The 16,572-nt window shown below is 60.9% G+C and overlaps 1 protein-coding gene across 1 annotated transcript in view; it reads left to right on the top strand.

Moving 5' to 3' along the window:
- LOC140399828 (dual specificity protein phosphatase 10-like) overlaps positions 1 to 13,078 on the top strand; it is a 41,630-nt gene extending 28,552 nt beyond the window's left edge. Inside the window, exon 3 of the mRNA XM_072489281.1 lies at positions 12,275 to 13,078. Within this exon, the coding sequence (XP_072345382.1) occupies positions 12,275 to 12,540 (266 nt within the window). The 3' untranslated portion in view covers positions 12,541 to 13,078. The remainder of the gene's footprint in view (positions 1 to 12,274) is intronic.
- Positions 13,079 to 16,572: the final 3,494 nt, after the last annotated feature.

The raw sequence follows: 16,572 nt of genomic DNA, 5'->3' as shown, positions 1-16,572 counted from the left end.
CCTGTCACACTGTGTCCTGTCACACTGTGTCCTGTCACACTGTGCCCTGTCACACTGTGCTCTGTCACACTGTGCCCTGTCGCACTGTGCCCTGTCACACTGTGTCCTGTCGCACTGTGCCCTGTCACACTGTGTCCTGTCACACTGTGCCCTGTCGCACTGTGTCCTGTCACACTGTGCTCTGTCACACTGTGCCCTGTCGCACTGTGTCCTGTCGCACTGTGCCCTGTCACACTGTGCTCTGTCACACTGTGCCCTGTCACACTGTGCCCTGTCGCACTGTGTCCTGTCACACTGTGCTTTGTCACACTGTGTCCTGTCGCACTGTGTCCTGTCACACTGTCCTCTGTCACACTGTGCTCTGTCACACTGTGCTCTGTCACACTGTGCTCTGTCATACTGTGCTCTGTCACACTGTACACTGTCACACTGTGCTCTGTCACACTGTACCCTGTCACACTGTGCCCTGTCACACTGTGTCCTGTCACACTGTGTCCTGTCGCACTGTGTCCTGTCGCACTGTGCCCTGTCACACTGTGCCCTGTCACACTGTGCCCTGTCACACTGTGTCCTGTCACACTGTGTCCTGTCACACTGTGTCCTGTCGCACTGTGCCCTGTCGCACTGTGCTCTGTCACACTGTGCCCTGTCATACTGTGCTCTGTCACACTGTGCCCTGTCGCACTGTGCCCTGTCACACTGTGTCCTGTCACACTGTGCCCTGTCACACTGTGTCCTGCCACACTGTGTCCTGTCGCACTGTGTCCTGTCGCACTGTGCCCTGTCACACTGTGTCCTGTCACACTGTGTCCTGTTGCACTGTGCCCTGTCACACTGTGCCCTGTCACACTGTGCCCTGTCACACTGTGTCCTGTCACACTGTGTCCTGTCACACTGTGTCCTGTCGCACTGTGCCCTGTCGCACTGTGCTCTGTCGCACTGTGCTCTGTCACACTGTGCCCTGTCACACTGTGCCCTGTCGCACTGTGCCCTGTCGCACTGTGCCCTGTCGCACTGTGTCCTGTCACACTGTGTCCTGCCACACTGTGTCCTGTCGCACTGTGTCCTGTCACACTGTCCTGTCGCACTGTGCCCTGTCACACTGTGTCCTGCCACACTGTGTCCTGTCGCACTGTGTCCTGTCACACTGTGCCCTGTGACACTGTGTCCTGTCACACTGTGTCCTGTCGCACTGTGCCCTGTCGCACTGTGCCCTGTCACACTGTGCCCTGTCACACTGTGTCCTGTCGCACTGTGCCCTGTCGCACTGTGCTCTGTCACACTGTGCCCTGTCACACTGTGCCCTGTCACACTGTGTCCTGTCGCACTGTGCCCTGTCACACTGTGCCCTGTCGCACTGTGCCCTGTCACACTGTGCCCTGTCGCACTGTGCCCTGTCACACTGTGCCCTGTCACACTGTGTCCTGTCGCACTGTGTCCTGTCACACTGTGTCCTGTCACACTGTGCCCTGTCACACTGTGCTCTGTCACACTGTGCCCTGTCGCACTGTGCCCTGTCACACTGTGTCCTGTCGCACTGTGCCCTGTCACACTGTGTCCTGTCACACTGTGCCCTGTCGCACTGTGTCCTGTCACACTGTGCTCTGTCACACTGTGCCCTGTCGCACTGTGTCCTGTCGCACTGTGCCCTGTCACACTGTGCTCTGTCACACTGTGCCCTGTCACACTGTGCCCTGTCGCACTGTGTCCTGTCACACTGTGCTTTGTCACACTGTGTCCTGTCGCACTGTGTCCTGTCGCACTGTGTCCTGTCACACTGTGCTCTGTCACACTGTGCTCTGTCACACTGTGCTCTGTCACACTGTGCTCTGTCACACTGTGCTCTGTCATACTGTGCTCTGTCACACTGTACACTGTCACACTGTGCTCTGTCACACTGTACCCTGTCACACTGTGCCCTGTCACACTGTGTCCTGTCACACTGTGTCCTGTCGCACTGTGTCCTGTCGCACTGTGCCCTGTCGCACTGTGCCCTGTCGCACTGTGCCCTGTCGCACTGTGCCCTGTCGCACTGTGCCCTGTCGCACTGTGCCCTGTCGCACTGTGTCCTGTCGCACTGTGTCCTGTCGCACTGTGTCCTGTCGCACTGTGCCCTGTCGCACTGTGCCCTGTCGCACTGTGCCCTGTCACACTGTGCCCTGTCACACTGTGCCCTGTCACACTGTGCCCTGTCACACTGTACTCTGTCACACTGTGCCCTGTCGCACTGTGTCCTGTCGCACTGTGTCCTGTCACACTGTGTCCTGTCACACTGTGTCCTGTCACACTGTGCCCTGTCGCACTGTGCCCTGTCGCACTGTGCCCTGTCGCACTGTGCCCTGTCGCACTGTGCCCTGTCACACTGTGCCCTGTCGCACTGTGTCCTGTCGCACTGTGCCCTGTCGCACTGTGCCCTGTCGCACTGTGTCCTGTCACACTGTGTCCTGTCACACTGTGTCCTGTCGCACTGTGCCCTGTCGCACTGTGCCCTGTCGCACTGTGCCCTGTCACACTGTGCTCTGTCGCACTGTGTCCTGTCACACTGTGCTCTGTCGCACTGTGCTCTGTCACACTGTGCCCTGTCGCACTGTGCCCTGTCGCACTGTGCCCTGTCGCACTGTGCCCTGTCGCACTGTGCTCTGTCACACTGTGCCCTGTCACACTGTGCCCTGTCACACTGTGCCCTGTCGCACTGTGCCCTGTCGCACTGTGCCCTGTCGCACTGTGTCCTGTCGCACTGTGCCCTGTCCCACTGTGCTCTGTCGCACTGTGCTCTGTCGCACTGTGCCCTGTCGCACTGTGCCCTGTCGCACTGTGCCCTGTCGCACTGTGCCCTGCCGCACTGTGCCCTGTCACACTGTGCCCTGTCACACTGTGCCCTGTCACACTGTGCCCTGTCACACTGTGCCCTGTCACACTGTGCCCTGTCGCACTGTGCCCTGTCACACTGTGCTCTGTCACACTGTGCTCTGTCACACTGTGCCCTGTCGCACTGTGCCCTGTCGCACTGTGCCCTGTCGCACTGTGTCCTGTCGCACTGTGCTCTGTCGCCCTGTGTCCTGTCGCACTGTGCCCTGTCGCACTGTGCCCTGTCGCACTGTGCCCTGTCGCACTGTGCCCTGTCGCACTGTGCCCTGTCACACTGTGCCCTGTCGCACTGTGTCCTGTCGCACTGTGTCCTGTCACACTGTGTCCTGTCGCACTGTGCCCTGTCGCACTGTGCCCTGTCGCCCTGTCGCACTGTGCCCTGTCGCACTGTACTCTGTCACACTGTGCTCTGTCACACTGTACACTGTCACACTGTGCTCTGTCACACTGTACCCTGTCGCACTGTGCCCTGTCGCACTGTGCCCTGTCGCACTGTGCCCTGTCGCACTGTGCCCTGTCGCACTGTGCCCTGTCGCACTGTGCCCTGTCGCACTGTGTCCTGTCGCACTGTGTCCTGTCGCACTGTGCCCTGTCACACTGTGCTCTGTCGCACTGTGCCCTGTCGCACTGTGCCCTGTCGCACTGTGCCCTGTCGCCCTGTCGCACTGTGCCCTGTCGCACTGTGCCCTGTCGCACTGTGCCCTGTCACACTGTGTCCTGTCGCACTGTGTCCTGTCGCACTGTGTCCTGTCGCACTGTGCCCTGTCACACTGTGCTCTGTCACACTGTGCCCTGTCGCACTGTGCCCTGTCGCACTGTGCCCTGTCACACTGTGCCCTGTCACACTGTGCCCTGTCACACTGTACTCTGTCACACTGTGCTCTGTCTCACTGTGCCCTGTCGCACTGTGCCCTGTCGCACTGTGCCCTGTCGCCCTGTCGCACTGTGCCCTGTCGCACTGTGCCCTGTCGCACTGTGCCCTGTCACACTGTGTCCTGTCGCACTGTGTCCTGTCGCACTGTGTCCTGTCGCACTGTGCCCTGTCACACTGTGCTCTGTCACACTGTGCCCTGTCGCACTGTGTCCTGTCGCACTGTGTCCTGTCACACTGTGTCCTGTCACACTGTGTCCTGTCGCACTGTGCCCTGTCGCACTGTGCCCTGTCGCACTGTGCCCTGTCGCACTGTGCCCTGTCGCACTGTGCCCTGTCGCACTGTGTCCTGTCACACTGTGCCCTGTCACACTGTGCCCTGTCGCACTGTGCCCTGTCGCACTGTGCCCTGTCACACTGTGCCCTGTCGCACCGTGCCCTGTCACACCGTGCCCTGTCACACCGTGCCCTGTCGCACCGTGCCCTGTCGCACTGTGCCCTGTCGCACTGTGTCCTGTCGCACTGTGCCCTGTCCCACTGTGCTCTGTCGCACTGTGCCCTGTCGCACTGTGCCCTGTCGCACTGTGCTCTGTCACACTGTGCTCTGTCACACTGTGTCCTGTCACACTGTTCCCTGTCGCACTGTGTCCTGTCGCACTGTGTCCTGTCGCACTGTGTCCTGTCGCACTGTGCCCTGTCACACTGTGCCCTGTCGCACTGTGCCCTGTCACACTGTGCCCTGTCGCACTGTGCCCTGTCGCACTGTGCCCTGTCGCACTGTGCCCTGTCGCACTGTGCCCTGTCACACTGTGTCCTGTCACACTGTGCCCTGTCGCACTGTGCCCTGTCACACTGTGTCCTGTCACACTGTGCCCTGTCGCACTGTGCCCTGTCACACTGTGCCCTGTCACACTGTGCCCTGTCACACTGTGCCCTGTCGCACTGTGCCCTGTCGCACTGTGTCCTGTCGCACTGTGCCCTGTCGCACTGTGCCCTGTCACACTGTGCCCTGTCGCACTGTGCCCGGTCGCACTGTGCCCTGTCGCACTGTGCCCTGTCGCACTGTGCCCTGTCGCACTGTGCCCTGTCGCACTGTGCCCTGTCGCACTGTGCCCTGTCGCACTGTGCCCTGTCGCACTGTGCCCTGTCGCACTGTGCTCTGTCACACTGTGCCCTGTCACACTGTGCCCTGTCGCACTGTGCCCTGTCGCACTGTGCCCTGTCACACTGTGCCCTGTCACACTGTGCCCTGTCACACTGTGCCCTGTCACACTGTGCCCTGTCACACTGTGCCCTGTCGCACTGTGCCCTGTCACACTGTGCTCTGTCACACTGTGCCCTGTCGCACTGTGCCCTGTCGCACTGTGCCCTGTCGCACTGTGCCCTGTCGCACTGTGTCCTGTCGCACTGTGCTCTGTCGCCCTGTGTCCTGTCGCACTGTGCCCTGTCGCACTGTGCCCTGTCACACTGTGCCCTGTCACACTGTGCCCTGTCGCACTGTGCCCTGTCGCACTGTGCCCTGTCGCAATGTGCCCTGTCTCACTGTGTCCTGTCGCACTGTGCCCTGTCGCACTGTGCCCTGTCGCACTGTGCTCTGTCGCACTGTGCCCTGTCGCACTGTGCCCGGTCACACTGTGTCCTGTCGCACTGTGCTCTGTCGCACTGTGCCCTGTCGCACTGTGCCCTGTCGCACTGTTCCCTGTCGCACTGTTCCCTGTCGCACTGTGCCCTGTCGCACTGTGCCCTGTCGCACTGTGCCCTGTCACACTGTGCCCTGTCGCACTGTGCCCTGTCACACTGTGCCCTGTCACACTGTGCCCTGTCACACTGTGCCCTGTCGCACTGTGCCCTGTCACACTGTGCCCTGTCACACTGTGCCCTGTCACACTGTGCCCTGTCACACTGTGCCCTGTCACACTGTGCCCTGTCGCACTGTGCCCTGTCACACTGTGCTCTGTCACACTGTGCTCTGTCACACTGTGCCCTGTCACACTGTGCCCTGTCGCACTGTGCCCTGTCGCACTGTGCCCTGTCGCACTGTGTCCTGTCGCACTGTGCTCTGTCGCCCTGTGTCCTGTCGCACTGTGCCCTGTCGCACTGTGCCCTGTCGCACTGTGCCCTGTCGCACTGTGCCCTGTCGCACTGTGCCCTGTCGCACTGTGTCCTTTCGCACTGTGTCCTGTCACACTGTGTCCTGTCGCACTGTGCCCTGTCACACTGTGCCCTGTCACACTGTGCCCTGTCGCACTGTGTCCTGTCACACTGTGTCCTGTCACACTGTGTCCTGTCGCACTGTGTCCTGTCGCACTGTGCCCTGTCGCACTGTCCCCTGTCGCACTGTGCCCTGTCACACTGTGCCCTGTCACACTGTGCCCTGTCGCACTGTGCCCTGTCGCACTGTGTCCTGTCGCACTGTGCCCTGTCACACTGCGCCCTGTCACACTGTGCCCTGTCGCACTGTGCCCTGTCACACTGTGCCCTGTCACACTGTGCCGTCACACTGTGCCCTGTCGCACTGTCCCCTGTCGCACTGTGCTCTGTCGCCCTGTGTCCTGTCGTATTGTGCCCTGTCACACTGTGCCCTGTCGCACTGTGCCCTGTCACACTGTGCCCTGTCGCACTGTGCCCTGTCGCACTGTGCCCTGTCACACTGTGTCCTGTCACACTGTGCTCTCTCGCACTGTCCTGTCGCACTGTGCTCTGTCACACTGTGCTCTGTCACACTGTGTCCTGTCACACTGTGCTCTGTCACACTGTGCCCTGTCGCACTGTGTCCTGTCGCACTGTGCCCTGTCGCACTGTGCCCTGTCACACTGTGCCCTGTCGCACTGTGCCCTGTCGCACTGTGCCCTGTCGCACTGTGCCCTCTCGCACTGTGCCCTGTCACACTGTGCCCTGTCACACTGTTCCCTGTCACACTGTGCCCTGTCTCACTGTACTCTGTCACACTGTGTCCTGTCACACTGTGCTCTGTCACACTGTGTCCTGTCGCACTGTGCCCTGTCACACTGTGCCCTGTCGCACTGTGTCCTGTCGCACTGTGCCCTGTCACACTGTTCCCTGTCGCACTGTGTCCTGTCGCACTGTGTCCTTTCGCACTGTGTCCTGTCGCACTGTACCCTGTCGCACTGTGCCCTGTCACACTGTGCCCTGTCGCACTGTGCCCTGTCGCACTGTCCTCTGTCACACTGTGCTATGTCACACTGTGCCCTGTCGCACTGTGCCCTGTGCTCTGTCGCACTGTGCCCTGTCGCACTGTGCCCTGTCGCACTGTTCCCTGTCGCACTGTGCCCTGTCGCACTGTGCCCTGTCGCACTGTGCCCTGTCGCACTGTGCCCTGTCACACTGTGCCCTGTCGCACTGTACTCTGTCACACTGTGCCCTGTCGCACTGTGCTCTGTCACACTGTGCCCTGTCACACTGTGCTCTGTCGCCCTGTGTCCTGTCGCACTGTGCCCTGTCGCACTGTGCCCTGTCACACTGTGCCCTGTCGCACTGTGCCCTGTCGCACTGTGCCCTGCCGCACTGTCCCCTGTCGCACTGTGTCCTGTCACACTGTGTCCTGTCGCACTGTGCCCTGTCGCACTGTGCCCTGTCGCACTGTGCCCTGTCGCACTGTGCCCTGTCGCACTGTGTCCTGTCACACTGTGCCCTGTCGCACTGTGCTCTGTCACACTGTGTCCTGTCACACTGTGCTCTCTCGCACTGTCCTGTCGCACTGTGCCCTGTCGCACTGTGTCCTGTAACACTGTGCCCTGTCGCACTGTGCCCTGTCGCACTGTGCCCTGTCACACTGTGCCCTGTCGCACTGTGTCCTGTCGCACTGTGTCCTGTCGCACTGTGCCCTGTCACACTGTGCCCTGTCGCACTGTACTCTGTCGCACTGTACTCTGTTGCACTGTACCCTGTCTCACTGTGCCCTGTCACACTGTGTCCTGTCACACTGTGCCCTGTCGCACTGTGCCCTGTCGCACTGTGCCCTGTCGCACTGTGCCCTGTCGCACTGTGCCCTGTCGCACTGTGCCCTGTCACACTGTGCCCTGTCGCACTGTACTCTGTCACACTGTGCCCTGTCACACTGTGCCCTGTCACACTGTGTCCTGTCGCACTGTGCCCTGTCGCACTGTGCCCTGTCGCACTGTGCCCTGTCGCACTGTGCCCTGTCGCACTGTGCTCTGTCGCACTGTGCCCTGTCGCACTGTGCCCTGTCACACTGTGCCCTGTCGCACTGTACTCTGTCACACTGTGCCCTGTCGCACTGTGCCCTGTCACACTGTGCCCTGTCACACTGTGCCCTGTCACACTGTGCCCTGTCGCACTGTGCCCTGTCACACTGTGCCCTGTCGCACTGTGCCCTGTCGCACTGTGTCCTGTCGCACTGTGCTATGTCACACTGTGCTCTGTCGCACTGTGTCCTGTCGCACTGTGCTATGTCACACTGTGCCCTGTCGCACTGTGCCCTGTCACACTGTGCCCTGTCGCACTGTGCCCTGTCACACTGTACCCTGTCGCACTGTGCCCTGTCGCACTGTGTCCTGTCGCACTGTGCCCTGTCGCACTGTGTCCTGTCGCACTGTGCTCTGTCGCCCTGTGTCCTGTCGCACTGTGTCCTGTCGCACTGTGCCCTGTCGCACTGTGCCCTGTCGCACTGTGTCCTGTCGCACTGTGCTCTGTCGCCCTGTGTCCTGTCGCACTGTGTCCTGTCACACTGTGCCCTGTCACACTGTGCCCTGTCGCACTGTGTCCTGTCGCACTGTGCCCTGTCGCACTGTGTCCTGTCGCACTGTGCCCTGTCACACTGTGCCCTGTCGCACTGTGTCCTGTCGCACTGTGCCCTGTCACACTGTGCCCTGTCACACTGTGCCCTGTCGCACTGTACCCTGTCGCACTGTACTCTGTCGCACTGTACTCTGTCGCATTGTACTCTGTCGCACTGTACTCTGTCACACTGTGCCCTGTCTCACTGTGCCCTGTCACACTGTGTCCTGTCACACTGTGCCCTGTCGCACTGTGCCCTGTCGCACTGTGCCCTGTCGCACTGTGCCCTGTCACACTGTGCCCTGTCGCACTGTACTCGGTCACACTGTGCCCTGTCGCACTGTGCTCTATCACACTGTGCCCTGTCACACTATGCTCTGTCACACTGTGCCCTGTCGCACTGTGCCATGTCGCACTGTGCCCTGTCGCACTGTGCCCTGTCACACTGTGCCCTGTCACACTGTGCCCTGCCGCACTGTGCCCTGTCGCACTGTGCCCTGTCACACTGTGCCCTGTCGCACTGTGCCCTGTCGCACTGTGCCCTGTCGCACTGTACCCTGTCACACTGTGCCCTGTCGCTCTGTGTCCTGTCGCACTGTGCCCTGTCGCACTGTGTCCTGTCGCACTGTTACCTGTCACACTGTGCCCTGTCGCACTGTGCCCTGTCACACTGTGCCCTGTCGCACTGTGCCCTGTCGCACTGTGCCCTGTCGCACTGTGCCCTGTCACACTGTACCCTGTCACACTGTGTCCTGTCGCACTGTGCCCTGTCGCACTGTGCCCTGTCGCACTGTGTCCTGTCACACTGTGCCCTGTCGCACTGTGCCCTGTCACACTGTGCCCTGTCGCACTGTGTCCTGTCACACTGTGCCCTGTCGCACTGTGCCCTGTCGCACTGTGCCCTGTCGCACTGTGCCCTGTCACACTGTGCCCTGTCACACTGTGCCCTGTCACACTGTGCCCTGTCACACTGTGCCCTCTCGCACTGTGTCCTGTCACACTGTGTCCTGTCACACTGTACCCTGTCACATTGTGCCCTGTCACACTGTGCCCTGTCGCACTGTGCCCTATCACACTGTGCCCTGTCACACTGTGCCCTGTCACACTGTGCCCTGTCGCACTGTGCCCTGTCGCACTGTGCCCTGTCGCACTGTGCCCTGTCACACTGTGCCCTGTCACACTGTGCCCTGTCGCACTGTGCCCTGTCACACTGTGCCCTGTCGCACTGTGCCCTCTCGCACTGTGTCCTGTCACACTGTGTCCTGTCACACTGTACCCTGTCACATTGTGCCCTGTCACACTGTGCCCTGTCGCACTGTGCCCTGTCGCACAGTGCCCTGTCGCACTGTGTCCTGTCGCACTGTGCCCTGTCACACTGTGTCCTGTCGCACTGTGCCCTGTCACACTGTGCTCTGTCACACTGTGCCCTGTCACACTGTGCCCTGTCGCACTGTGCCCTGTCACACTGTGCCCTGTCACACTGTGCCCTGTCGCACTGTGCCCTGTCGCACTGTGCCCTGTCGCACAGTGCCCTGTCGCACTGTGCCCTGTCGCACTGTGCCCTGTCACACTGTGTCCTGTCGCACTGTGCCCTGTCACACTGTGCCCTGTCACACTGTGCCCTGTCCCACTGTGCCCTGTCGCACTGTGCTATGTCACACTGTTCCCTGTCGCACTGTGCCCTGTCGCACTGTGCCCTGTCGCACTGTGCCCTGTCACACTGTGCCCTGTCACACTGTGCCCTGTCGCACTGTGTCCTGTCGCACTGTGCCCTGTCACACTGTGTCCTGTCGCACTGTGCCCTGTCGCACTGTGCCCTGTCACACTGTGCAGTCACCTGTACCCGTTTCTCGAGGGGGTGGAATGTGTACCATTTCTGGAGGGGGAGACTGTGTACCGTTTCTGGAGGGGGGGAATGTGTACCGTTTCTCGAGGGGGGGGAATGTGTACCGTTTCCTGTACGTACCGTTTCTGGAGGGGGGGAATGTGTACCGATTCCTGTGCGTACCGTTTCTCGAGGGGGGGAATGTGTACCGTTTCCTGTACGTACCGTTTCTGGAGGGGGGAATGTGTACCGTTTCCTGTGCGTACCGTTTCTGGAGGCGGGAATGTGTACCGTTTCCTGTGTGTACCGTTTCTCGAGGGGGGGGAATGTGTACCGTTTCCTGTGTGCACCGTTTCTGGAGGGGGGAATGTGTACCGTTTCTGGAGGGGGGAATGTGTACCGATTCCTGTACGTACCGTTTCTGGAGGGGGGAATGTGTACCGTTTCTCGAGGGGGGGGAATGTGTACCGATTCCTGTGCGTACCGTTTCTCGAGGGGGGGAATGTGTACCGTTTCCTGTACGTACCGTTTCTGGAGGGGGGAATGTGTACCGTTTCCTGTGTGCACCGTTTCTGGAGGGGGGAATGTGTACCGTTTCTGGAGGGGGGAATGTGTACCGTTTCCTGTACGTACCGTTTCTCGAGGGGGGAATGTGTACCGTTTCTCGAGGGGGGGGGAATGTGTACCGATTCCTGTACGTACCGTTTCTGGAGGGGCTGGAATGTGTACCGTTTCTCGAGGGGGGGAATGTGTACCGTTTCTGGAGGCGGGAATGTGTACCGTTTCCTGTGTGTACCGTTTCTCGAGGGGGGGAATGTGTACCGTTTCCTGTGCGTACCGTTTCTGGAGGGGGGGGAATGTGTACCGTTTCCTGTGTGTACCGTTTCCTGTACGTACCGTTTCTGGAGGGGGGAATGTGTACCGTTTCTCGAGGGGGGGGAATGTGTACCGTTTCCTGTGTGTACCGTTTCTGGAGGGGGGAATGTGTACCGATTCCTGTGCGTACCGTTTCTGGAGGCGGGAATGTGTACCGTTTGTCGAGGGGGGGGAATGTGTACCGTTTCCTGTGTGTACCGTTTCTGGAGGGGTGACTGTGCACCGTTTCCTGTGTGTACCGTTTCTGGAGGGGGGAATGTGTACCGTTTCTGGAGGGGGGAATGTGTACCGTTTCCTGTGTGTACCGTTTCTGGAGGGGGGGGAATGTGTACCGTTTCCTGTACGTACCGTTTCTGGAGGGGGGAATGTGTACCGATTCCTGTGCGTACCATTTCTGGAGGGGGGAATGTGTACCGTTTCCTGTGCGTACCGTTTCTGGAGGGGGGAATGTGTACCGTTTCCTGTGTGCACCGTTTCTGGAGGGGGGAATGTGTACCGTTTCTCGAGGGGGGGGAATGTGTACCGATTCCTGTGTGTACCGTTTCTGGAGGGGGGAATGTGTACCGTTTCTTGAGAGGGGGGATGTGTACCGATTCCTGTGCGTACCGTTTCTGGAGGGGGGAATGTGTACCGTTTGTCGAGGGGGGGGAATGTGTACCGATTCCTGTACGTACCGTTTCTGGAGGGGCTGGAATATGTACCGTTTCTGGAGGGGGGAATGTGTACCGTTTCCTGTGTGTACCGTTTCTGGAGGGGGGAATGTGTACCGTTTCCTGCGTGTACCGTTTCTGGAGGGGGGAATGTGTACCGTTTCCTGTACGTACCGTTTCTGGAGGGGGGAATGTGTACCGTTTCTCGAGGGGGGGAATGTGTACCGATTCCTGTACGTACCGTTTCTGGAGGGGCTGGAATGTGTACTGTTTCTCGAGGGGGGGAATGTGTACCGATTCCTGTGCGTACCGTTTCTGGAGGGGGGAATGTGTACCGTTTCTCGAGGGGGGGAATGTGTACCGATTCCTGTGCGTACCGTTTCTCGAGCCTGCTGTGACTCTATTCTCTTGCTGTTGTTTTCTCAGAGGAAGCTCACCAATTGGGCGAAGGGGTTCTGATCCACTGCCAGGCTGGTGTGTCTCGGTCAGCGACCTTGGTCATCGCTTACCTGATGAAACACACGCTGATGACCATGTCAGACGCCTACAAGTACGTGAAGGGTAAACGTCCTGTTATCTCGCCCAACCTCAACTTCATGGGGCAACTGCTGGAGTTCGAAATGGACCTGAACAAGGGGCTGACGCCCCGTATGCTCACCCCGAAACTCAATGGACTGGAGACTGAGGTGTAGACATCCTGCCCAACCCTTCCTCCTCCTACTGGCCCCCGCACCAACGCCAGCGAGCCTGCACCTCGATTGGAGGCCAAACTGTGGACTCTGGACAAATCACTCCCTCCGACACGGGTAACCACCCACCTCCGCATTAGAGGGAATCTGGCCACCACTGTGCTTTTAAAAATAAATTTAGAGTACCCAATTCATTTTTTCCCCAATTAAGGGGCAATTTAGCGCGGCCAATCCCCCTCCCCTGCACATCTTTGGGTTGTGGGGGTGAGACCCACGCAGACACGGGGAGAATGTGCAAACTCCACACGGACAGTGACCCAGAGCCGGGATAGAACCCGGGTCCTCGGCGCCGTGGGGCAGCAGTGCTAACCACTGTGCCCCCGTGCCACCCCCGTGTACCACGGTAGCTGAGTCCGTTGAGGACTCAGACCGGAGTGTGAGAGTTATTTAGCTGAGCTCAGAACTCAGGGAGGCTGACAGGTTTGGAGGGCTGGGGCCTGATGTGTACATGCTGCTGTCTGTTTGATATTGGAACCCTTTACACTGGGAGGAGGGGGAAGGGAGAGGGGTGAACGGCAGGGGGGCTGGGTTGGGAAGGTGAGGACCTCCTCCTCGGACAATTACCGTGAAAACCGACCACAGTGGGGGTCAGATTTCTTCCCGTGTTTAACACGTCTGTATCTGTGGCCTCTGTCAGGGGGTTGGAGGTCCAGAGTTCTTTACTCACTTGAGCCCGTGGAGTCTTCCAGTGTCTCCGCTTGCCACCCAATGTGGCCGGAGCCCCCAACATTACTGTGGGTTACCCCCCTCCCTTGTTGCAATGGTTTCTAACAGTGACCCCCTCACCCGCCAATACGCACACTACACTCGACAGCCTCAATTAAATCCAATCGTGGATCAAGCTGACTGGGACCCCTACCAGTGGGGGAATGGGACCCCCTCCCTCAATGGGCAAATTGCGATCTCCACCGAGAGGTGGACAGTAGCTCCTGGTGCTGAGGACTCTGTTGTGCAGCCTCAGATTTTTTTTTTCTTTTTAAATTTCGAGTACCCAATTTATTTTTCCCAATTAAGGGGCAATTTAGCGTGACCAATCCACCTCCCCCGCACATCTTTGGGTTGTGGGGGGGGAGACCCACGCAGACTCGGGGAGAATGTGCAAACTCCACACGGACAGTGACCCAGAGCCGGGATCGAACCCGGGACCTCGGCACCGTGAGGCAGCAGTGCTAACCGCTGCGTCCCCATGCTGCCCCCCCCCAACGCCGTGAGGCAGCAGTGTTAACCACTGTGTCCCCATGCTGCCCCCCCCCAACGCCGTGAGGCAGCAGTGCTAACCACTGTGTCCCCGTGCTGCCCCCCACCGTGAGGCAGCAGTGCTAACAACTGCGTCCCCGTGCTGCCCCCCCCCCGCCGTGAGGCAGCAGTGCTAACCACTGCGTCCGCGCTGCACCCCCAACGCCGTGAGGCAGCAGTGCTAACCACGGCGTTCCCGTGCTGCCCCCCCCGTGAGGCAGTAGTGCTAACCACTGCGTCCCCGTGCTGCCCCCCCGCCGTGAGGCAGCAGTGCTAACAACTGCGTCCCCGTGCTGCCCCCCCGTGAGGCAGCAGTGCTAACCACTGCGTCCCCGTGCTGCCCCCCCGCCGTGAGGCAGCAGTGCTAACAACTGCGTCCCCGTGCTGCCCCCCCGTGAGGCAGCAGTGCTAACCACTGCGTCCCCGTGCTGCCCCCCCGCCGTGAGGCAGCAGTGCTAACAACTGCGTCCCCGTGCTGCCCCCCGCCGTGAGGCAGTAGTGCTAACCACTGCACCGCCGTGCTGTCCCCGTGAGGCAGTAGTGCTAATCACTGTGTCCCCGTGCTGCCCCCGTGAGACAGTAGTGCTAATCACTGTGTCCCCGTGCTGCCCCCCGCCGTGAGGCAGCAGTGCTAATCACTGTGTCCCCGTGCTGCCCCCGTGAGGCAGTAGTGCTAATCACTGTGTCCCCGTGCTGCCCCCGTGAGGCAGTAGTGCTAACCACTGCGTCACCGTGCTGCCCCGCCGTGAGGCAGCAGTGCTAACCACTGCGTCACCGTGCTGCCCCTCCGTGAGGCAGCAGTGCTAACCACTGCGTCACCGTGCTGCCCCCGTGAGGCAGCAGTGCTAACCACTGCACCGCCATGCTGCCCCCCCGTGAGGCAGCAGTGCTAACCGCTGAGCCACTGTGCTGCCCCGCCGTGAGGCAGCAGTGCTAACCACTGCGTCCCCGTGCTGCCCCGCCGTGAGGCAGTAGTGCTAACCACTGCGTCCCCGTGCTGCCCCCGTGAGGCAGCAGTGCTAACCACTGCGTCCCCGTGCTGCCCCGCCGTGAGGCAGCAGTGCTAACCACTGCGTCCCATGCTGCCCCCGTGTGGCAGCAGTGCTAACCACTGCGTCCCCGTGCTGCCCCCCCGCCGTGAGGCAGCAGTGCTAACAACTGCGTCCCCGTGCTGCCCCCCGCCGTGAGGCAGCAGTGCTAACCACTGCACCGCCGTGCTGACCCCTGTGAGGCAGCAGTGCTAACCACTGAGCCACCGTGCTGACCCCCGTGAGGCAGCAGTGCTAACCACTGAGCCACCGTGCTGCCCCCCGTGACGCAGTAGTGCTAATCACTGTGTCCCCGTGCTGCCCCCGTGAGGCAGTAGTGCTAATCACTGTGTCCCCGTGCTGCCCCCGTGAGGCAGTAGTGCTAATCACTGTGTCCCCGTGCTGCCCCCCGCCGTGAGGCAGCAGTGCTAATCACTGTGTCCCCGTGCTGCCCCCCGTGAGGCAGCAGTGCTAACCACTGCACCGCCGTGCTGCCCCGCCGTGAGGCAGTAGTGCTAATCACTGTGTCCCCGTGCTGCCCCCCGCCGTGAGGCAGCAGTGCTAACCACTGTGTCCCCGTGCTGCCCCCGTGAGGCAGTAGTGCTAATCACTGTGTCCCCGTGCTGCCCCCGTGAGGCAGTAGTGCTAACCACTGCGTCACCGTGCTGCCCCCGTGAGGCAGTAGTGCTAATCACTGAGCCACCGTGCTGCCCCCGTGAGGCAGTAGTGCTAATCACTGTGTCCCCGTGCTGCCCCCGTGAGGCAGTAGTGCTAACCACTGAGCCACCGTGCTGCCCCTCCGTGAGGCAGCAGTGCTAACCACTGCGTCACCGTGCTGCCCCTCCGTGAGGCAGCAGTGCTAACCACTGCGTCACCGTGCTGCCCCTCCGTGAGGCAGTAGTGCTAACCACTGCACCGCCGTGCTGCCCCGCCGTGAGGCAGTAGTGCTAACCACTGCGTCCCCGTGCTGCCCCCGTGAGGCAGCAGTGCTAACCACTGTGTCCCCGTGCTGCCCCGCCGTGAGGCAGCAGTGCTAACCACTGCGTCCCATGCTGCCCCCGTGTGGCAGCAGTGCTAACCACTGTGTCCCCGTGCTGCCCCCCGCCATGAGGCAGCAGTGCTAACCACTGCGTCCCCGTGCTGCCCCCGTGTGGCAGCAGTGCTAACCACTGCGTCCCCGTGCTGCCCCGCCGTGAGGCAGCAGTGCTAACCACTGCGTCCCCGTGCTGCCCCCGTGTGGCAGCAGTGCTAACCACTGCGTCCCATGCTGCCCCGTGTGGCAGCAGTGCTAACCACTGTGTCCCCGTGCTGCCCCACCGTGAGGCAGCAGTGCTAACCACTGCGTCCCATGCTGCCCCCGTGTGGCAGCAGTGCTAACCACTGTGTCCCCGTGCTGCCCCGCCGTGAGGCAGCAGTGCTAACCACTGCGTCCCCGCGCTGCCCCACCATGAGGCAGCAGTGCTAACCACTGTGTCCCCGTGCTGCCCCGCCGTGAGGCAGCAGTGCTAACCACTGCGTCCCATGCTGCCCCCGTGTGGCAGCAGTGCTAACCACTGTGTCCCCGTGCTGCCCCGCCGTGAGGCAGCAGTGCTAACCACTGCGTCCCCGCGCTGCCCCACCATGAGGCAGCAGTGCTAACCACTGTGTCCCCGTGCTGCCCCGCCGTGAGGCAGTAGTGCTAACCACTGCACCACCGTGCTGTCCCCGTGAG

This window comes from Scyliorhinus torazame, chromosome 24 (assembly GCF_047496885.1).
Source record: "Scyliorhinus torazame isolate Kashiwa2021f chromosome 24, sScyTor2.1, whole genome shotgun sequence".
Classification (NCBI taxonomy): Eukaryota; Metazoa; Chordata; class Chondrichthyes; order Carcharhiniformes; family Scyliorhinidae; genus Scyliorhinus; species Scyliorhinus torazame.
This window is presented reverse-complemented; position numbering and strand designations above follow the sequence as displayed.